Below are 18,067 nucleotides of genomic sequence, written 5' to 3'. Positions count from 1 at the left end.
GATGCTGTTTCTGCATTTCTCTCTCGTTCTCTCCTGTCGTTTATCCTCGTTCTGCGGGCCTCGCCGCCCTTTCCGTGCCTCAGGGGACGAGCCCAAGTGGGCGTGTTGTGCAGGTCAGCGAGCCGCGGCACCGTGTGTGTGTCTGGCGCGCAAATTCGCTTCTTTCCTGTCCGTGGAGTCACCCGGGGATACCCGAGGTTCTGGGAGGTTGCCTCTCCGAACTGATCAACGTTTTTAGATGTCCGCAGTCAGGAGCACCGTGATGCATCTTTCTGCGTAAAACAGGTTGATCTCAGGGACGCAAGGCAGCCACACGAGGCGCGAGAGTCAATTGTGGCGCACAGTACAGACACCAGCGAACACCGCAGACACGCAGCGACTCCGTTGAGAGATACAAAAATGCGCACACGGGAGGTTTATTGTTTAGATGAAGCGACAGAGTCGCCCCAGGGAGCGAAAGAGAATGCCTGCGGTCCCTGCCCCTTGTGGCGGCTGTCAGCATCTCGTCCAGCGAGACCACAGTTTCAAAACGGCATGAGTCACCCCTTCAAGCGCCGCGGATGACGCCCGCGCAGTCCAAGACAAGCGCGGATCTCCGGGCGAAGCTCGCGCCGCCTGATGCGAGTTGCGAGTTTCCCGCGTCTGCCACGACCCATCACTACAGTTTCGTTCCCAGATGGGAGGAGAGAGCTTGTGAGTTGCCGAGGGCAGGAAAACGTGAGAAAGAGGCGCGCGAGGGCGCTGCCTGAGAGACGAAGGCGGCTGTGGTCAGCGAGTTCTTGCTCTTCGGATCTGTCACCGTGACGCAGAAGCGCACAGTTCCTTCGATGTAGCACTCCGGAGGAACGTGGAAGGTCACAGCGTTGGGCGGTGTCATCCTGACGAAGAGAAACCCTGGCGCCGTCAGAGGCAAGAGGGCAGCCACGGGACGATGTGGCTGTCGTCGCAAGTCGCCTCGGTGAATTTGTAGATGCCGTCGCGGAGTTCGGCAGGGCGGGGCCTGAGGACGTCCTCAAACTTTTCCTGGTTCACGCTTTCCACTCTCACATTCAGCGTGTCGCTCACCTGGAGCGACAAAATCCGCGTGGTATTTACACGAATGCCGTGGTGCAAATTCACGACCGTCTCCGCAGCAGTCACCCGCACGCCAAGGGCGCAAGGCAGCGTGCAGAAAGAGACTGCGCAGATGGCAAGAAGGTGCTTGAGAAAAAACAGGCGGAGACGCCTCGTTAGCAGACCGGACGCACCAAGGGCTCCTGATGGGGATGCCTCCGCTCGCCTCTCGCGGCAGGATCGACGCTGCAGGTGAAGCAGCCTAGGCGTGCGCCGCGCTATGAGGAGATGTGCTTTGGGCGGATAAGCGTCACGGCTGCCTGGAACGAGTATTTCGTGCCGATCCGCGGCAAACAGAGAAATGCTCGGGACTTCATTCACTGTTGACACGCACACAGAAAGACTGGTCTTTCGGCAGCTGCCGTCTTCGCAAGAAAAGTGGCAAACATCCCCAGAAGAAGAGAATCGGGAAGGCCCTGGAGATCCCGCACACGCTGGAGCAGGTGTTTTGATCGCTGGCTCTGGCAGCACGGTGGACGGGCGGCCTGACTCACGGTGTTTAGAACGCCACCTGGCTCGCGTCATCCGCAGCCCCGAAAAGACTCACTCTTGAATGCTTTCCAGAGCCTTTCGCCGCTCCTGATTGTCCTCCCCCTCTCCGCACGAGGAGCGCGCGGCGGAGACAGAGTCTCGTAGAGACGCGAGACTTAACGTACTTACACACCGCGTCGCCAGGTCGCCGAGCGGCATGATCGCGTTTGACACCTAGTCTATGAGCAGCACGCCACTATGGTGACGCGGACTCAACCTCGTGAGCCACGCTCAAGCCCCATGACTTCTGGGAACAGGATCTCACTATCTACAGATTTTTTCACACTGCATAGACCGAGCGTAGTCACCGGGTCGGCAGTCCCCGTGTCGCGACCGCGTCCTCGTCGCGCCCCCAGCGTGAGCCGGTATCGCCCTCCTGGCGCTCGCGAGTTCGTTTTTATCCAAGGCCGTGTATTTTCTTCTGTAGCAGATGCGGCCCTGACGAGGTGAAAGCGGGTGAGCGTGTCGGAAAGTCGTCAGCAGACGGATTGTCAAAGGGCAAGTTCCCCTGCAGTTAGCTACTGTGAAAGGTCAAGAAAGGGAGGCGTCAGGCAAGATAGGAATTAATAAGCGTGTGCATGACTCAGCTTGCAGGAGTCTCGCACTGACGCAAGTATCGCCCCGTATGAGAGAGACTCGCAACCGGCTTCCTGTCTCGCGCGCCGCGCGTTCGTTCCTCTCCCCGCGCGGCTGAATGGAGCCGCTCGGCTTCGAGTCGTCCACGCCGCAGACTAACGAGCTCTGTCATGGAGATCTTTCCTTCCCATTTGAGTTTAAGGGAAGTTGGAAGGACAAGCATCGTCATGCGTCCTCTCTGCGTCTTTTCTGGTGCGTTCCTACACGCCAGAGTAGATGCCTGGTGGCGGCGTACGAGTGCGCGAGCGCAAGACACAGCCGAGGGACACGCGAGGACACTCCCGCGCGTTTCTCGGCGATGGAAGAGCCCTTTTGTGAGCCAGCCGGAACAAGATCATCGGAAAGCGTTATATCTTCTGAAGTGGGCTCTCTTTTCTTCCGATTTCCTCGAAAGAACGCGTTTCTTTTCAACACCAATATGATATGCGTGTGTGCGCGCGTGATCTCCCCTCCGGTGTCGCATGCTGTTCGCTCATCGGCATGCTTCAAGACATCGAAACACCATCAAAACCGGATCTCCACTTAAACGGTGCGCGGATCTTCAACAGAAAAGGGTGAGGCTTCCTCCTTAATTTCCACTCTCGTGAAATTTATCGACACATCGTCTGGCGACGGCATCGTCCGAACTTCCAGCCGTTGGAGACACGCGAAGAGGGCGCGGCCGAGAGAGGAGACACCCCCTTGACGCGCGAGGGCCCCAGTCTCCCTCACCTCGATTGACGCATATTTCAATTTTTGGCGACTGTCCTTTGCTCTCTTTTCGCGGTTACCTCCAGGCTGGGAGTCGGCTGAGAGACCCGCGCGTTCGTTTCTAGCTGGCGCCACGGTTTGATCGGCATTGTGGCGCCACCTTCGTCTCCGTTTTCCGCACCACGGCAAATGCAAGGAACCCGTTTTTAGTCTCCTTCGTTTTCCTATGCTATGCGCGTGCGTGCCTCTCCCTTCGTTCTTCTCTCCGCCCTTCCCTAGGTATCCACTCTGTCGTCATCTCGGCGCCATCCTCCTGTCGTCTGCCTCGCCCCTCCGTTTTGCCTTGCTCTCTTCTGCGTCGTTGTCTGCGTCATTGTCTTCGTTTTCTTCTTTGTCTTCTTCTTCGTCCTATCCTTCGTCTGCTTCTTCATCGTCTGCCCTTCATCTCGTTCTCTTCTGCTTCTCTCCTCTTCTGTGTGCGGACTCTTTGAGTGCATCGGCGAGCCCTCAACCCAGAGTTTGTTCGTCCTGCCTGGTTTACTGCCCTCGGATTCACGGTTTGGGTTTCGAAGCAGCGACAGCGGAAGAAAGCAGGCGCAGCAGAGGAAGCCTAGCGGAAACGCTCATATCGAGCTCTCTCCAGAGCGGCAATGCCGATACACGTTGTCACACGCCCTTTCGTCTTTCTCTGTGGATCGCAGCATGAGGCAGGCGCCGCCTGCTCCACCGCGTGTCCTCTTCTATGGATGTGTTGCTATTTTCGCCGTGCTCCTCTTCACTTCGAATCTGCAGGGTCTTTTCTTTTCTCCCCTCGAAGATGAAAGACAGATTTCACGATTCGCCTGCGCGCTGGCGCCGTCGCTCGCGTCGCCTCCTCTCCTTCCAGGGGGGCGGTGCATACCTGACTCGCGCTTTCACAGAAAGAAGGAGAGTCTGTATAGCCCGCTCGCGACTCCTCGTTTTCTCAGGTCTGCATCTTGCTCGTCCGTCTTGACTTCGTCTCCCTCGGCTACGCCTTGGTTTCTGCCTTCTTTGCCTGAGAGCTTTTCCTCTCCGTTGTCTTCTGTGTGCCTCGAGCCGCCGCTGCACGCGCCTCTCGGGTTCGTGTCTCCCGTATCGCCGGTCGCCTCACCTCCCTCTGCCCGCCCTCCGATGACCCATTCGCCCTTGAGGTCCCCCGTCAGACCCAGCCCGCCGCACTCGGTCTCCGCGGAGTCTCCTTCGCGGGTTTCCGCTCATTTCGTCTCCATCACACATCCAGGTCTCTCCAAGCCGACTGTAGCGCGGGGCAGCACGTGGCGTACGCCTGACCTCCTCCCGCCGTCGTCGCCATTCCATCGTTCGCCTCGTTTTTCTTCTGCGTCGTCGGCGACTTTCGACGCGTCTGCGACTCCTTCGACTCCTTCGTCTCTCTCGGTCCCGCCGTCTTCCGAGTCGTCGTCTGGCGAGCCTCTTTCTCCAGCGCCGCAGTCGTCTGTCGAGTCTCCGGCGCCGCCGCCGTCGGTTCGTCCGTCTCCGCTGCCCTTTGCTTGCTCTGCCTCTCCCTCTCCGCTGCGCGCGGTGCCCGCGCCGCCGACGCCGCTCCCGTTCGCGCTCTTCAAGGAGGCGAACACCTGGGTCGAGTCTCTCATCGCGCGGCACCTGCTTGAGACACACAAGCGCGGCAGGCGCAACGAGCCCCCGCGGGAAGGGCCTTCTCTCAACTGGGATCTTCTTGCCGATGGCAGGGTAGGATTTGGCTCGGCTGCAGCCGCGAACTTCCGATGGTTCTCACACGACCTGTGACCGGCAGCTGGACTCAGGCGGTCCCCGCGGCGCCTCGCTCTGGTCTCTGCGAAAAACGAGGACGCTTCCAGCTCCCGAGGGGACGCGGACGTCTTGTGGCCCGAGCAGGAGTCGCGGCATGCACAGCCTTCACCGTGAGGCGTGCGCGAGGCTGTGAGGGGAGGGCAGGGAGGGGGGGTGGTTTGTTCCGAGTCGTGTGGCTGCGCCTGTCGCGCGAGGCAGTCTCTCGCGGCGATGCTGGCTTTGATGTTGGAAGCCTTCGCAGAGGCATGCGGAGGACGAGCGGGGCTGAGCGACGTCTGCGTGAACCCGTGCGATCGTCGGTTTCTGCCCGGGTCTGAGTGCGCGGTAACGGGCAGCGAGGGGAAATCATCTTCGAGTCCCGTTAGCGCACCGTTTGCAAACTGTCGGGGTCTGTCTCACGCACGGCTAAAGGGGACGACGGGGCTTTGTGGTGGGGAAGGGCAGCTTTTTTGACGCGAGCGCGGAGGCGTTCTGCTTGCGCGGCTTCCCGTGAATAAGCGCAGGTTTCATCCGGTTGTCTCCTCTGCGTGCTGCCTTTCGCCTGCGCTGCAGATCTTGAAAAGACGCATCGAAGGCGGCGAGGGCGACCTGTACCCGTCGGCGCGGACGAACGTGACGATTGAGTTCTCGCTACACACGCTCTCGGGGTACAAGATCGCCGACAACCGCGACTTCAACACGACGATGATGGAGTTCCCCTTCGTGAGCCAAAAAAAACGAGGTGCTGCCGCCAGCATGAGGCAGGCGAAAGCAGCTTTTATGCGCCGTCCAGCTTTGCACCTTGTTTAGGTGTATCTGCTCTGTACAGTATAGATGTGTATACTCAAAAACGTCGCGTCCCTGTTGTCACACTCCTGCGGCGGAGAGTATCACACTGCACACGCAAACGGGATCGCGTAGACATATCTTCTTTTGTGATGCTATGGCCTTCTGCCTCTGCCTGAGAACGTCCCGCAATTCCAGTTTTCTCGGTGTGTGTGTGTGCATTTCCTTTCACTGCGCTCCTCCTCCGCGTCTCCGGCCGTCGGTGGTCACGACGTGCGCACCGCTCGCGCCTCGTGTCGCTTCTCGCGTCTCTTCGCTTTGCGTCGTTTCTTCATCTGCCTCCATTACTGCGTTGCTACCTTGTCTTTCCGACCCGTTGTGCCTAATGTTTCCCCTCTGTGTCTCGCCTGCCGCCTGTCTCTCTTTGTTTAGGAAAACGCGATGCCGGGGATGCAAATTGCTCTCGCTAGCATGCGGAAGCTGGAGCGCGCCGTGTTCCTGCTGAGCCCTGAGACGGGGCTCCCGCTGGATTTCTCTGTCGATCTCGCGACGCAGCGGATCCAGGAAATCGCCCTTCCTCGGCAGGCGCGTCAAGAGGCAGGAGTCGTTCCGCCGTCTAAGACCGCAGGCGAGGCCTCACGCAGAGATGAAGCAGACCAAGTCCTTGAAGAGTTCACTGTGCGCGGCGGCGAATGGCTCGCGTAAGGGCTGCGAAGCTGCAAGGAGAAGCATGCGGCATCTGCGTGGGAAGCATCGTTTCTCTCTCTTGCAACACCGCACTGTGACCGGGGGCGCCTTCTTCGCCTTTTCGTCGTCGCCCTTCTCGCCCCATACGTGTGTCTGCCCTGCGTTGGCACTTCGTTTCGGCTTCACTCCATGCGGAGTCTTCTCCCCTCATTTGTGTGGCATTTTTGTTTCCCGCGTGGCCCCGGTGTAAACGCAAACTCTGGCGACTTGACTTCCAAGTGTGTAGGGGCTGGGCTGCGTATGAGCACTTGTATTTTTGCCGAGCTGGTTGCCCCTCTGCGTAATTTTCAGATTCGACATCAAGATGTGCAATATCTACGACAGCTACAAGCCCTGGTGGCGTATTTCGCCGGACAGGGAATTCCTGAAGAACCTGCCCGTAGAGCATATTCCTGAAAACATGACTCACGGCCAGTGGCTCGAGCTCAAGTCTGACCAAGTGCGAGACAAAATTCAGGTAATGCCGAGCATTTTCACTCTCGCGCGGAGGCGGGCGCGACGGACCCATGCCCCGCTTCGCGTGCGCGGCTCACATTGTAAGGCTTTACGTCTCGTAAAGCGCCTAGCGCGTGTGAAGTCGAGCCTCTCAAACGACCTGGTCAGTCGCGGCTGCATGCGGAGGCATCACGTGCCGCAGCTTCAACTTTAGCGCGCGCAGTGTGGGTGAAACCGGTGAAACCCTGGAACGAACCTTAAACCCTAGTTCCTGGACAGGTGCGGGGAGGGACAAATGCCGATGCCGTTTTTCGAGTCGTGCGCCGCCCGAAGCCGCGCAGCCGACGTCCAGAACTGTCTCCGCGCTGGGAGAGACAGTAGCCGTTTCCCTTGAAGGCGATGACATTCCCTTCCTAACACACATTCCAGACGGGCTGCGATGGCCTCAAGCGGCTTTCCCGTGCTTCACCGTGGGACTCGTCCCGCCATGCGTCTAGGGAGGACTCGAGCTGCATGGATGCATGCAGCCGCTGGCGAGGTGACTGTGCGTGTCTCCTTTTGCGAGCCTCTTCCACGTGACGACCTGTCAAATTTTGCTGTCGCCGCGCGCAGGACGAAATGAGCTCCAATCCGCACAGTCCGTACTGGGATGATATTGAGCCAGCCATGAACGACGTGCAGCGGGAGAAGAAAGACAGTGAGGCTGACCTCGGAGAGCCGACGAAAGAGACAGAGGCAAACGATCTGCTTGCATCTAAACTGCACGATACATTCGCGTTCATGCTCAGATACCTAGATACGTGCACGCATCCGGACGTGCATACATACATGTATGTATATGTGTATTTATGTGACGTATATGCGTACGCTGTGGATGTGGTTCTTCAGGAAGCTTGCTTCTGGTCGAGCTGCCACTGCAGGCATGGCATCGCTCATACCACGCCTCGCCCTCGCCGTTATTCCATGTCCATTCGTTCCCCGTCGCATATATGTTCGTGTGGGTTCGTGCTCCTGCCCGACGTCGCTTCGCTTGACCTCGTGTGCCGTGCTCTTCGCCCTGCTTCGGGGGCACTTTGTCCTTCTGACTCTGCCTGCGCGTGCGTCTCCGCGTCTCTCTGTGTACAGACTACACGCGGCGCCTGTACGGCCTGGACACGCCGCCAGATCCCCGGCGCGACGGCAGTCGAGGCTTTCGGGACAGCGTCCTCGGTCGCTCTGGGGGCATGCGGCACGGCTGCGAGATGGGCGACCGCATGATGGGGAAGGCGAAGCACTATGTGTGGCGAGAAAGCATGTTCAACTTCGAAATCGTCCTTTTCGTGCGAGAAGGCATCCGTGCCGAGCACATCAGCTGGGACATCAGCAGCAGGCGACTCGACATCTTCTTCGGCGGCAAGCGGGTGCGAGGCGTGAGGCGCGCAGCGCCCAGCATAGAAACATATAGACAGATGCAGAGAAAAAGCTGGGGATAAGGCGGCGTGCGTGTACAAGTCCCAGCGCGAACGGTCACGTATGCCGCCCGGTTCTCAGCAGGCCTTCTCGGGCATGTATCCCCCTGCATTCCGGGGCTGCGGAGCGCTGAGACGCGGGCCTAAACATGCCAGTGAGGGACCCCAGCCCCTGCGAAGCACGTGGAGACTCCGACGAGAGAAGCGACCTGCGCACTTTCCCATGAGTGAAGGCTTGTACCCTCGTACGCAGGTTAAGCTAGACCAGCGCGTCTACAGGAGCTGAGTGGCTACGCTGGCGAACCGGTGCTGCGGAAGGCGACGATGAGATTCGTGGATAGGGATCCGGCGCAAAGATCGGGCGGCGAGTCTGTGGAGCCGGCGTGACAAGAACAGCAGGACCCGTGAAGGGCTTCTGCTACGGCGGCATCGGGCGAGAACTATACACAGACGAGCAACCGATTGAGGAATGTTCAGTGACTCTGCGTGTGTTTCTCTTCCCAGGTTTTCGGCGACGAGTTCGTTCATCCTGTGGACCACGGAGAGGGAGCGACATGGACGCTCACGGAGGCTGTAAGACGCACCCTCGAGCGAAGTATGCACTCAGATGCAGAGTTACGGACGCAACAAACGCAGGATAAGTGGAACGTGGCGTGCCGTGGCAGTGGGTATATCCAGTACGTTTATTTGTCATATTGGCTGAAGCAATACTGGCGTTTTTCGAATATCAGTGCGAAACGAGATGAAACGATGGCCATGGACGAGCAGAAAAGGGTGCCTGGAAGCTTCGATGAGCACACTTCCATAGCTGTCGGTAGACTGGACGCATGCACGGTGAGACGTAACTCAGTCTCTATTTGCACACACACGCTGGTTTGGTTCATATATATGAATCAAGTTTCGGTCTTCCATTGTCCCGCTTTCGATTCCTCGTTTGTTTATCTGTGTCCAGGCGACCAAGCACCCGGCGATGCCGCTGAAGCAGCTGCACGCCTTGTACGACTCAACTCCGCTTGATGTGCCGCAGCGACTCGACTTGGCGGATCCGTCTTTAGACAGCAACGCGCTGAGGAAGGCGCCAATTGAAACTCCGTACGACTTTCCCCGTCCACAGCCTATAGGGCAATTGCCTGATGAAGAGACAAGCTACATGAGCTCCGTACTACTGTCTACCCTTAGGGGAGAACTTGAAGACCCTAAGCTCCCTGTTCACCAGCCGGCGATGCATATTACACTCCCCAAGGCCAGCAACTGGCGGGAAATGTGGGGGAATCCCTTCAAGTTCGTTTGAAGGCAGCACGCAGTACAGGAGGTCGCTTTACGCAAGGACGCAAGAAAGAGTCAACGACGGCTCGCGCCAGTCCCCATTTGAATTCGTAGTCGTCTGTCCTGCTCGGATGCGTTTCCTATCGAGACGCTTCACGTCCTGGAGCTGTGGAGTGCACTCACAACTCCGGCGGACGATGCATTCACCGCTTGTGAAGCTGGAAAGCGAGACGCGGAATGACAAGAGTTGTGTGTCAAGCGAAAAAGAACTTTTGAACGAGGACTTTGGGCAACTTGTCATTCATGACACACGCTTGCAACGCGTGTGTATGTCCACTGTCTCGTCCACGAACACACTTGGTGCGTTTCGTCGAGCCCTTATCATGGAATGCTGCAGAAAATCCGGGTGAAACATGGCAATTGCTGGTCACGAATGTCCGACGCCACGGCCTTCCCGTGTGAAAATGTGAAACGCCCAGTCTAATCTCAAAGCTCACATGTCGCAAAACATGAATAGGGGCCTGTGTGCCCGTCTCGAGGTTTTTTACACGTGTACAAAACATAATGACGCAGATAATACGTGACCCCCCCTACAGAGAACGATGGTGTTTTTTTTAACTTGGCTACTCTTTCTTGGCATGCTAAACGACAAACCCTCTTTTGCGCATTGGTGTGGAGTGGCTTACAAGCAGAAAGGGTGCCTCTTGTACCCGCTGGTTGGCTGCGTAGCATCCGTGAAGAGGCACACGAGCGCGCAGCGCATTCAAGTGTTACGGCGACCGAACTATTGGTAAGCGGGCTAAAATCTCGCGCGAGGAATACAGCAGGCCTCAGCCGTGGCCTGCCCATGAATGACATTTCGTTGAACTGTCCTGCAGAACGCGACGACCTATCGCATTAGTGTCCAGTAAACGTGACAGGCTTCACTCCCGAAAGGCCGACAGTGTCCTGCCAAGACGATTGCAAGGACAACAGCACTTTCCATGAACACACACACAGTACACCTTTTCGACTCACGCAGACCAGCCACAGTGAAGGACCCCTTCAGCCGGCTTCTCGCGGCACGAAACTGAAAAAATTCTCAACGACGAAGAAGGGAAAAGAGGTGTGGAGCGACAACAGCTTCAGAAGACGTGTAAGGCGTGCCAGGAAACACGACAACGGTCTCTTTTGAAAGAGCTGAATGCTGATGCTCGCAACGAATTACCGTAACCGAGCGGCATAATTGACTCTACCCCACATTCAGATCGCCAACTGGTGAACAGAGAACCCGTCATGCAATGACAGACGGAAAAAGTGTTCTCGAGGCATTCGGAGGTTGGCGAGCAGGACTTTCTTTTCATCAGATTCAGCAGCACTCGCTCGCTTGTCATATGGCTTCAACACATGTCCTCTCAGCGAACAGAGTTCTCTGTTAGCAGCAGAGGCCGGCCGCCAGACAATAATGAAAATCAATGTCTACCGATCAATTGCCACTACGAGTTCCCTGCCCGCGCAAACGAGCTGAACTTTATTGAAGGTCAAGGATCGCCGCACACGATGTACGCAACGCACATCCTACGTGGCGAATGATCACAGTGAACTGAAAAAAACTCGGCAGCACTCCCGAGAAGCACACGATCCAAAAGACTGCCGTCTCAGCAAAAACCAGTTGTATTGGAAAACATGGACGACGGCAGAGTGCAGAAACGCATACAAACCGCTATGGAGAATTGTAGCCCCGCACCGAAAGAAGTCGATGCCATGCTACGGTAGTGAAATACACTATAGCCCGATGCCAGTTATTGATTGGTACAGACGTTCCTCCCTGGAAAAGACGCTGCTTCCAATATATACGGCATCCTCCGAAACATCAGGTATTATCAGCAACAGTTGGTCGAGAGACCGCAAGTGCACTGTTTGTATACAGCTGCGAAAGCTCTTGAAATTCGGTAACAGTCGGAGACTGCCCTAGACGCCTGTTATATCACCATCTTGGCAGAGTCAGTCAAAATGGAGGCAGCCCGTAGCCGGCAAATTCTGTGTCATTGAATGATCCACCTTCCATAGCCATGTGAGAGTGCGTGTGACTGGCAAACTCAGTGGCGGTGCCAGTCCACTGGCACAAGGGAACGAACGGGCAGAACACGGCCTCTGCATCTTTCAACTGGCGTAGCTTGGAAAGAATTCCTGCTTCAGCTGCATCCGAAGCAACAAAGCCACAGTACCAACCGCATACAGGCAATGATACCTTCTCCACAACCAAGAAGCTCAATGTGTAATAGGCTAGCCCACGCTGGCCTCTAATAGATACGATCGTCAGGCTGAACCGAAAGGAGCGCGAGTGGTGCTACCGCATCACATAGCCGCGCGGGCACAGACAACCAGTTAGACTGTATGCTTCAAGGAGATATGCCTTCGCGCTCTAACAGACATGCATGCGTGTGAATGCGAATATTCAGGCAGAGATACCGCTGCACAAAGATTTGTACCTTGGTCTACTTTTTTGATTGCAGACACTGGCGCAGTCCCGCCACATTCAGGGCAGTTGACGACGATGCCTTCCACCTCATCAACTTGTTGGCAATGAACTGCCTGGAAACAATCGCTGCAAAACAGGTGCCAACATGGGAGTATGATGGGGTCGAAAGCAATGAACCTGCGACAGAGACGACAGGCGAACTCTTGAGCCGATTCAGGCGTCAGGCATGACGCCAGCGGGACTTTGAAACAATCCCAATGCTCTCCTGCCAATGTTTCGCGGGACGGCGCCGCTGGGAGGACCGGAATCCGTCTTCGATCGTCGTCTGGAGGAGGCGGTGAAACATGGGGAGCTTGCATGTTGGCTGGAGTTGTGGTTGGTTGCCAAGCCCCTGCCCCTCCAAAATACTCTGAGCGCACAACCAAACAAAACCCACGCCATGCATACTGAACATTACGCTTCCTTGTTCCTAGCTCACGAATAGTTAGTTAGGTTTGTACCTAGTTATGGTATGTGGCTGTGGCTGCGACCACTACGTAAGGCGAGAACTTGAACACAAGGAGTAATCTGCGTCCTCACCACTTCCAAGAGCGCCGTTCCGGTTGGCGAAGACGGCGTTGGTGACAGCAGACGGTTTCGCCATGGAGTCTTTCTTTGCCCATGTCGCCCTAATTCTGCTACCGCGCATGCGAATGCCACCAACGGCCGCCGCCGCAACAGCGTTAGCTGCCTCAGATGAAGAAGAAAAACGGACGAAGGCGTACCCTGCAGGACAGCATCAGCGAGACCACATACAACAGAAACACTGCTTTGCCCACCACAGTGTTCCTTGTGACCATATCTCACGACAAATTTCGCTCATCACAGTCTAGTTCGACGGCGATATCAACTCACTTTTTACGTTTCTCCCAACAATATGACACACTAGCGTGTCGCGGTCAGATACGTAGCCGCGGCGCTCGCAAGACATTTTTCAGATTACGCCGTCGGCAAGTTACAGCCGCGCCTGTTTCGCAGCATAGCTTCATGATATGCTAAACCTCCCCGATTCATCAACAGGAAAGGCTAACGAAGCTTACCACTCGTTGCTGTCCATTCCCTATGGGGATGCCTATGGTCTTTGTCGCAGACAACAACGGTAAGCTCAACTTTCCCGAACGCGCTAAACGTCATATATAGGTCTTGCCGGGTTGTAGTGGGGGGTACATTGACAATCAATGTATACTTCGCCTGGCCAGCTCGGTTGGAGCCAGGGGAGGCTCTGTAATTCGCTGAAAAGCTCGTGGTCGTATGGATCATTGTGCCCTGAGTGCCCAAAAAGTCACTCGCTTGGGAAGGACTCATCTGACTCCCACATTCTTCGAGATAAGGGTAACCGGGAGTGCCGTGAGGTTGACGCTCTGTCTCATCCCAGTGCCCCAGGCTGCGCCCCCCAAGTACATCATCGGAAGGCGGAAGAGGAAGAGGAAACGGCCCACTGTGCCGCCTGTGAAACGAGTTTTCTGCCTGATACTCGCCTACAGCTGCATCACATGATGACCCGTATGCGCGCTGATTCTCCAGATCGAACTGTCCGACCTCACCGCCTGGGAATGTTTGGCGCCGGCCAATATACTGCGGGGTCCCCGAGCCCGCTTGCGGGTCCTGAAGTCCGGCGGGGCCTGGAGTTGGGCCTGCCCCAACTACGTCGTGCGGCAAGCAAATATTCTGAGAAGAGAGCTCTGGTTCACGGCGAGCCTCGAATAACGAGCACGACTCCTGTTTGCGGCGAGCGGCCCTCCCGTGTCTTTCTGCTGCTGATTCCTCAGCGACGTCGAGATCCCATGCGGCGGACAAGTCGCTAAACAGACTATCCTCATCAAGGTGAATGGCGTGGCGTCTTAGCTGCACCGTGGAGCCCTCTGGCGGCGCAGGTTCCTGTGGTTCGCCAGTCGAAGACAGGGCACTGTGGATTTGACTATCCTCTCCCCGGCTGATGACGTTCTCCAAAAGCGCCTGCGGCTCAACGCTGGTGTTCCCTTTCCACAGTCTTGACAATTCGTTGACAATCAAATCTCTCTTCTCACAGCGTACAGCCTGGCTTGATCGTGCGCTGCCATTATTGTTCCCCATTGATGGTGCTTTGTCAGGCCATGAAGATCTATCGACAGACACAATGCTGCTGCGCAAGGATGTGTCTCCACTGTTGTCAATCCTCTTCTCCCCATTGCTCCCATTTCCGCGCGCGCGCATCTGACCCATCTCTAATAAAAGGCATAGAAGGTCTTGTTTCTGGTAAACAGACTCCAGCAAGTTCGACGGAGCCAACGCATCTTTTGACTCTGTACCTTTAAGCGTATCCCAGCCTGCCCGAGGCACTGGGAGAGGAGAGAAGAGGTACGAAGCGCCTCTGTCGTTCACCGGTTGCCGTCCCTCAGGCTGCATTTCTTGCACGGTCTCCAGTTGGTGTGACGAGTTCACACCTGCTGCGTCTGCAGCTTTCAACAGTCTGCTCTCTGGAGTGCCACCATCTTCGTTGCCGGCCGATGATGATATTGATGCGAATGAAGCCGACGATAAGGACACCACAGGGGAACCTCCTGCAGAAGGGCTGTCATCTGAATGAAAGTATTCATTGGTGGCAGGCAAGAAGGATGGGAAGTACCCTCCTGCAGAAGAATTTGTCGACTGAGCTGACATGAGGGTTGGTTGCTCTTCTACCTCCATGAAGTCTTTCTTGTCGGCAATGCATTCAGTCGTCTCCCGAGACTCGAATGCAGTGCTACCTGATAATCCTTTGTCACCACCCCATGCTTTGGCCGTGGCATGTGCATTTTCCTCTGATACCGAATCCTGTGGAGCCGCTGGTTCGACCGTCTGCTGCACACCACCGCCGCTCATCCTCACCGCCAATTCAGGTGAACGGCTTTCCTGGGCACGTTGTCCCTCCATTGTTCCAGACAGGCGAACAGAACCTCCAGGTAGGCGAGAGCCTTTCATGGTTGTGCACGAGCAGCGCTCTCTGGAGTGGACATTCGCTTTTGGAACCGCGCTCGGCTGATGCAAGAACGGCACCCGCCAGTTATTCAGTCAAGTGCCGACTTGTTATCCCCCAAGCCTTCGCGAAGTGAAACAATATCTCTTCGAGGAATGCACCTGAAGCTGCACTACGCAACGCAGACGCTCGACATTCGTGGCCTGGCTGGAATGGCAAGGTTTTTGGCGCCTGTGAACCCGACGCATGTAGAGGATCGAATGAGCCTGGAAACAACCCAGATCTTAGTCTCGAACAAGTCCTGGGTACCACCACTGCTTGAAAAGGCACGAACAGCAGCTCGACATTGGCTCAGCATACACGGGGCGTCCGTTGTTTCGAACTGGTTTGACCTGAAGAAATTCGGCTTTGCCTTTCATGGCCATCGGAATTGAGACGAAAGAGTCAAAAACTCCGGTGTGCTGCGGGTCCCTGAACACACTATTGTTCTAACTGCCCGTTTGACTTGCAGGCCCCGTCCGGCCAGGGCGTGGCTTGACACGATGCAGCTGTACAGCAGCCAGGCCGCTACGAGCACACCCGAGAGTCGAGTCGCGTCACTTTTTTCCACACCAATGAGCTTGTTGGATGAGACAAGGCACTAACCAAACCCATCCGAAAGTACCCAGCATTTGGATTGCAGGCTTTCTCAGATCTGCTTGTTCATCCCTTCGTGGAGCTGCGGGACCGGCGGCTTCAGGAACGGGCTCCCCAGATCGACAGATCGAGCGAGCGGCGCCGCGCGCTGTTGTCACAAACGATTCTTTCCTATCGCCCACCAAGTGCTACGATACATCTACAAAAGGCGCAAGCAGTCCTCAACGACACCAATGTGCAGTAGCGGTACGCTCAGGCTTCCCGTGTTGGAGTCCTTGTAACGATAGATCGGCGTCTCGGAAACCGTCTGCAAGCTGCGAAACCACTAGAATGTCTAAATCGGGGAAAAGGTGGATTGAATGCGGTGCGTTGTATTGCCGCCGCTGCTAAAAGTGACTCCGGAAATTACATTTTCAGCCTGAACAGAGCGTCAGCATAGGTGTCTGCTAGAGAATACCAATCGTAAACATCTACTGGAGCATACCACCGTTTTTACGGGTCTCTTCTCCAGGGCACGAGCACCCCGCTAGCTGCAGGGGTGAAACGAACAACAGCCGACCCTCGAAGGTGCGTAGCAAGCCGTCGTTTCTGTGATGATGCTCGAGTGCAACCCCTGCGCTCAGCGCAATCCGGCCACTAGGCGAATCAGAAACTACAGAGATTCACCGTGTTGCAACGGAGAGCACCGTCTGACAGGTGAACGATAGCCGTGGATGAGTGTCAGCATTTTGCCACTACAGATGCATGGTTTGAGACCGTATACATACTGGAATGACGCCTCAGAGGAGGGATGAACAAGCTGCATAGTTTTACAGTTTCCTGGCGCATGGTCTTCGTACAGAACGCCAGAAAAAAAAGACTGCCCTGTGTTGCTGTTCCTGAGTGCCTGAACAAATTCAGTCCTGAAAGTGGCTCGTTCCCGACTCATGACGATTCGCGAGTACGCGCCCATCACCCATCATTTTATGGGAAGGCGATTCATTCCATGTGCAAGAGGGGCAGGGGAAACGATCCATTGACGTTGGAGGTGGTATTGCTGCTTGGTGGATGCCAGCACTCGAAAAGGCCAAGGCTGTGCCCGCAACACTGGAGCGTGCGCAGAAGCTGCCTAGGCACACGATGGATCCGGAATATTGCTGGCATCCAGCTGTACTCGTGTTCACCTGCTCAGTTACAGGCCACGATATGATGCCAGGGCCTGGCCTCACTGTGGGTAATTCGGCCCCGGTTCAGGGGCTAACGAACATGCGCGGTATCGAATCGCTCGTACTCCATTACTATCGAAACATCGGCACACGCGCCTGATACCATAGGTATTTAGTCAAGGATCTAGCCCAGCATGCATTGTGATGCATACAACAAGGACGGAAGTATGTACGTACTCAGATGCATGTATCCGAAAGTGACTAACTTCCTTGGTTCTCTTTGAACCCTTCCAGTGTTTCAGCCTCCGATGGTGTAAACAGAGGATCCATATCAAAGCCCATGCATCTGTGTCGTCTAAGTTCATGCCGACACCAAAACGCTGGATGCACAACGAATCAGAATCTGAGTATAATGGTTGTACGCCCGTATGCCGTGGAGAAGGCATCGAGCCTCCCTCTGCTACTGCGGGAAGCCGCCTGTGCGGCAGTAGGGCACCTCCGGAAGCTAGACAAGTCTTTTACCATCGTCCATTGTCACCGCTAAACCAATGCAGTCACAAAGAAACCTCTGAGCCCTTTGAGCCTGTGGGATCCTACAACAGCGAGAAAGCAACGAGATAAATAAAGTCACTGAGGCCTCGGACCTTTACTGAGTATTAAAAAGCGAAGCTGGAATGCCCCCCCCGCCCCCCGACCCCCCCCCGTAGCTACTCCTTCGCAAGCGAGCACCATCCTCTGTAGCATACAGAGTCTTTTTTTTTGACTGACTCTCGTCACAGAACAACCAAATCAAAAGAGGTACAGGCAGACAGATGATGAAGACAGACTCGCAAGACCGGCTAAAATTATTGCGTGTTTGTGTTTTCTTCGTTTGACGCAGAACGCGAAAGCTGGCGACTTCTCGACAGCGAGGTGTTGTTAGCCTGGCGGCTTCATCCCGTTCTTATTTCGCTCACCGCTCGCTGCGCGCTTCCTTGTCTTCAAAGTTCTGACCACGGTGAAGAAGAAGCGCAGCTTCCATTTCATGCCGTCCCAGTGTTTGCTTGAAGTTGACGTATTTCGTTCTTCGCTGATGTCTGAAGACGGCAACTGTTTTCTTTTTACCCCTCTGGTGCCTGTCTCGCTGAGTGTTGGCGGGCGCGAGCTGAGAGGCGGAGAGCAGCCTTCTCCTGGCATGTGCGGCGAGTCTCTGTGCTTCCCAGTTCCTGTGTGAAATGCACGCCTTTGTCTGGTGTCCTCACTCTTAACTCTCTTCTATTTTCTCTTTTCCTCCACTTCCCATGCGCTGCGGCGGTGGAGTGCCCTCGGTGTTCTGTTACGCACACCGAGCAGGGTCTAGACACTTCAAAATCAACAAACGCCTTTTCTCAATTTGTCTTTCCTGTGTGTTTGGCGTTCCGGGCTTCGTGAC

General features: G+C 55.9%; 2 protein-coding genes across 2 annotated transcripts; one reads left to right on the top strand and one right to left on the bottom strand.

The window, feature by feature from the left end:
• Positions 1-4,122: 4,122 nt before the first annotated feature.
• BESB_007900 (uncharacterized protein) lies at positions 4,123-9,465 on the top strand (the record flags this gene model as incomplete). The annotated part of the gene is made up of 8 exons (XM_029359544.1): positions 4,123-4,698; positions 5,332-5,481; positions 5,977-6,245; positions 6,583-6,748; positions 7,339-7,423; positions 7,852-8,126; positions 8,679-8,747; positions 9,127-9,465. 8 exons carry the CDS (start codon positions 4,123-4,125, stop codon positions 9,463-9,465), a joined length of 1,929 nt encoding a protein of 642 aa, XP_029222457.1.
• Positions 9,466-11,427: 1,962 nt separating this feature from the next.
• BESB_007890 (uncharacterized protein) lies at positions 11,428-14,880 on the bottom strand (the record flags this gene model as incomplete). The annotated part of the gene is made up of 4 exons (XM_029359543.1): positions 11,428-11,618; positions 11,912-12,310; positions 12,481-12,666; positions 12,981-14,880. 4 exons carry the CDS (start codon positions 14,878-14,880, stop codon positions 11,428-11,430), a joined length of 2,676 nt encoding a protein of 891 aa, XP_029222456.1.
• Between the last annotated feature and the right edge of the window lie 3,187 nt (positions 14,881-18,067).

This window comes from Besnoitia besnoiti, chromosome I (genome assembly GCF_002563875.1).
Source record: "Besnoitia besnoiti strain Bb-Ger1 chromosome I, whole genome shotgun sequence".
Taxonomy (NCBI): domain Eukaryota; phylum Apicomplexa; class Conoidasida; order Eucoccidiorida; family Sarcocystidae; genus Besnoitia; species Besnoitia besnoiti.
Note: the sequence above shows the minus strand (reverse complement) of the source record. Positions and strands in the feature narration are given on the sequence as shown.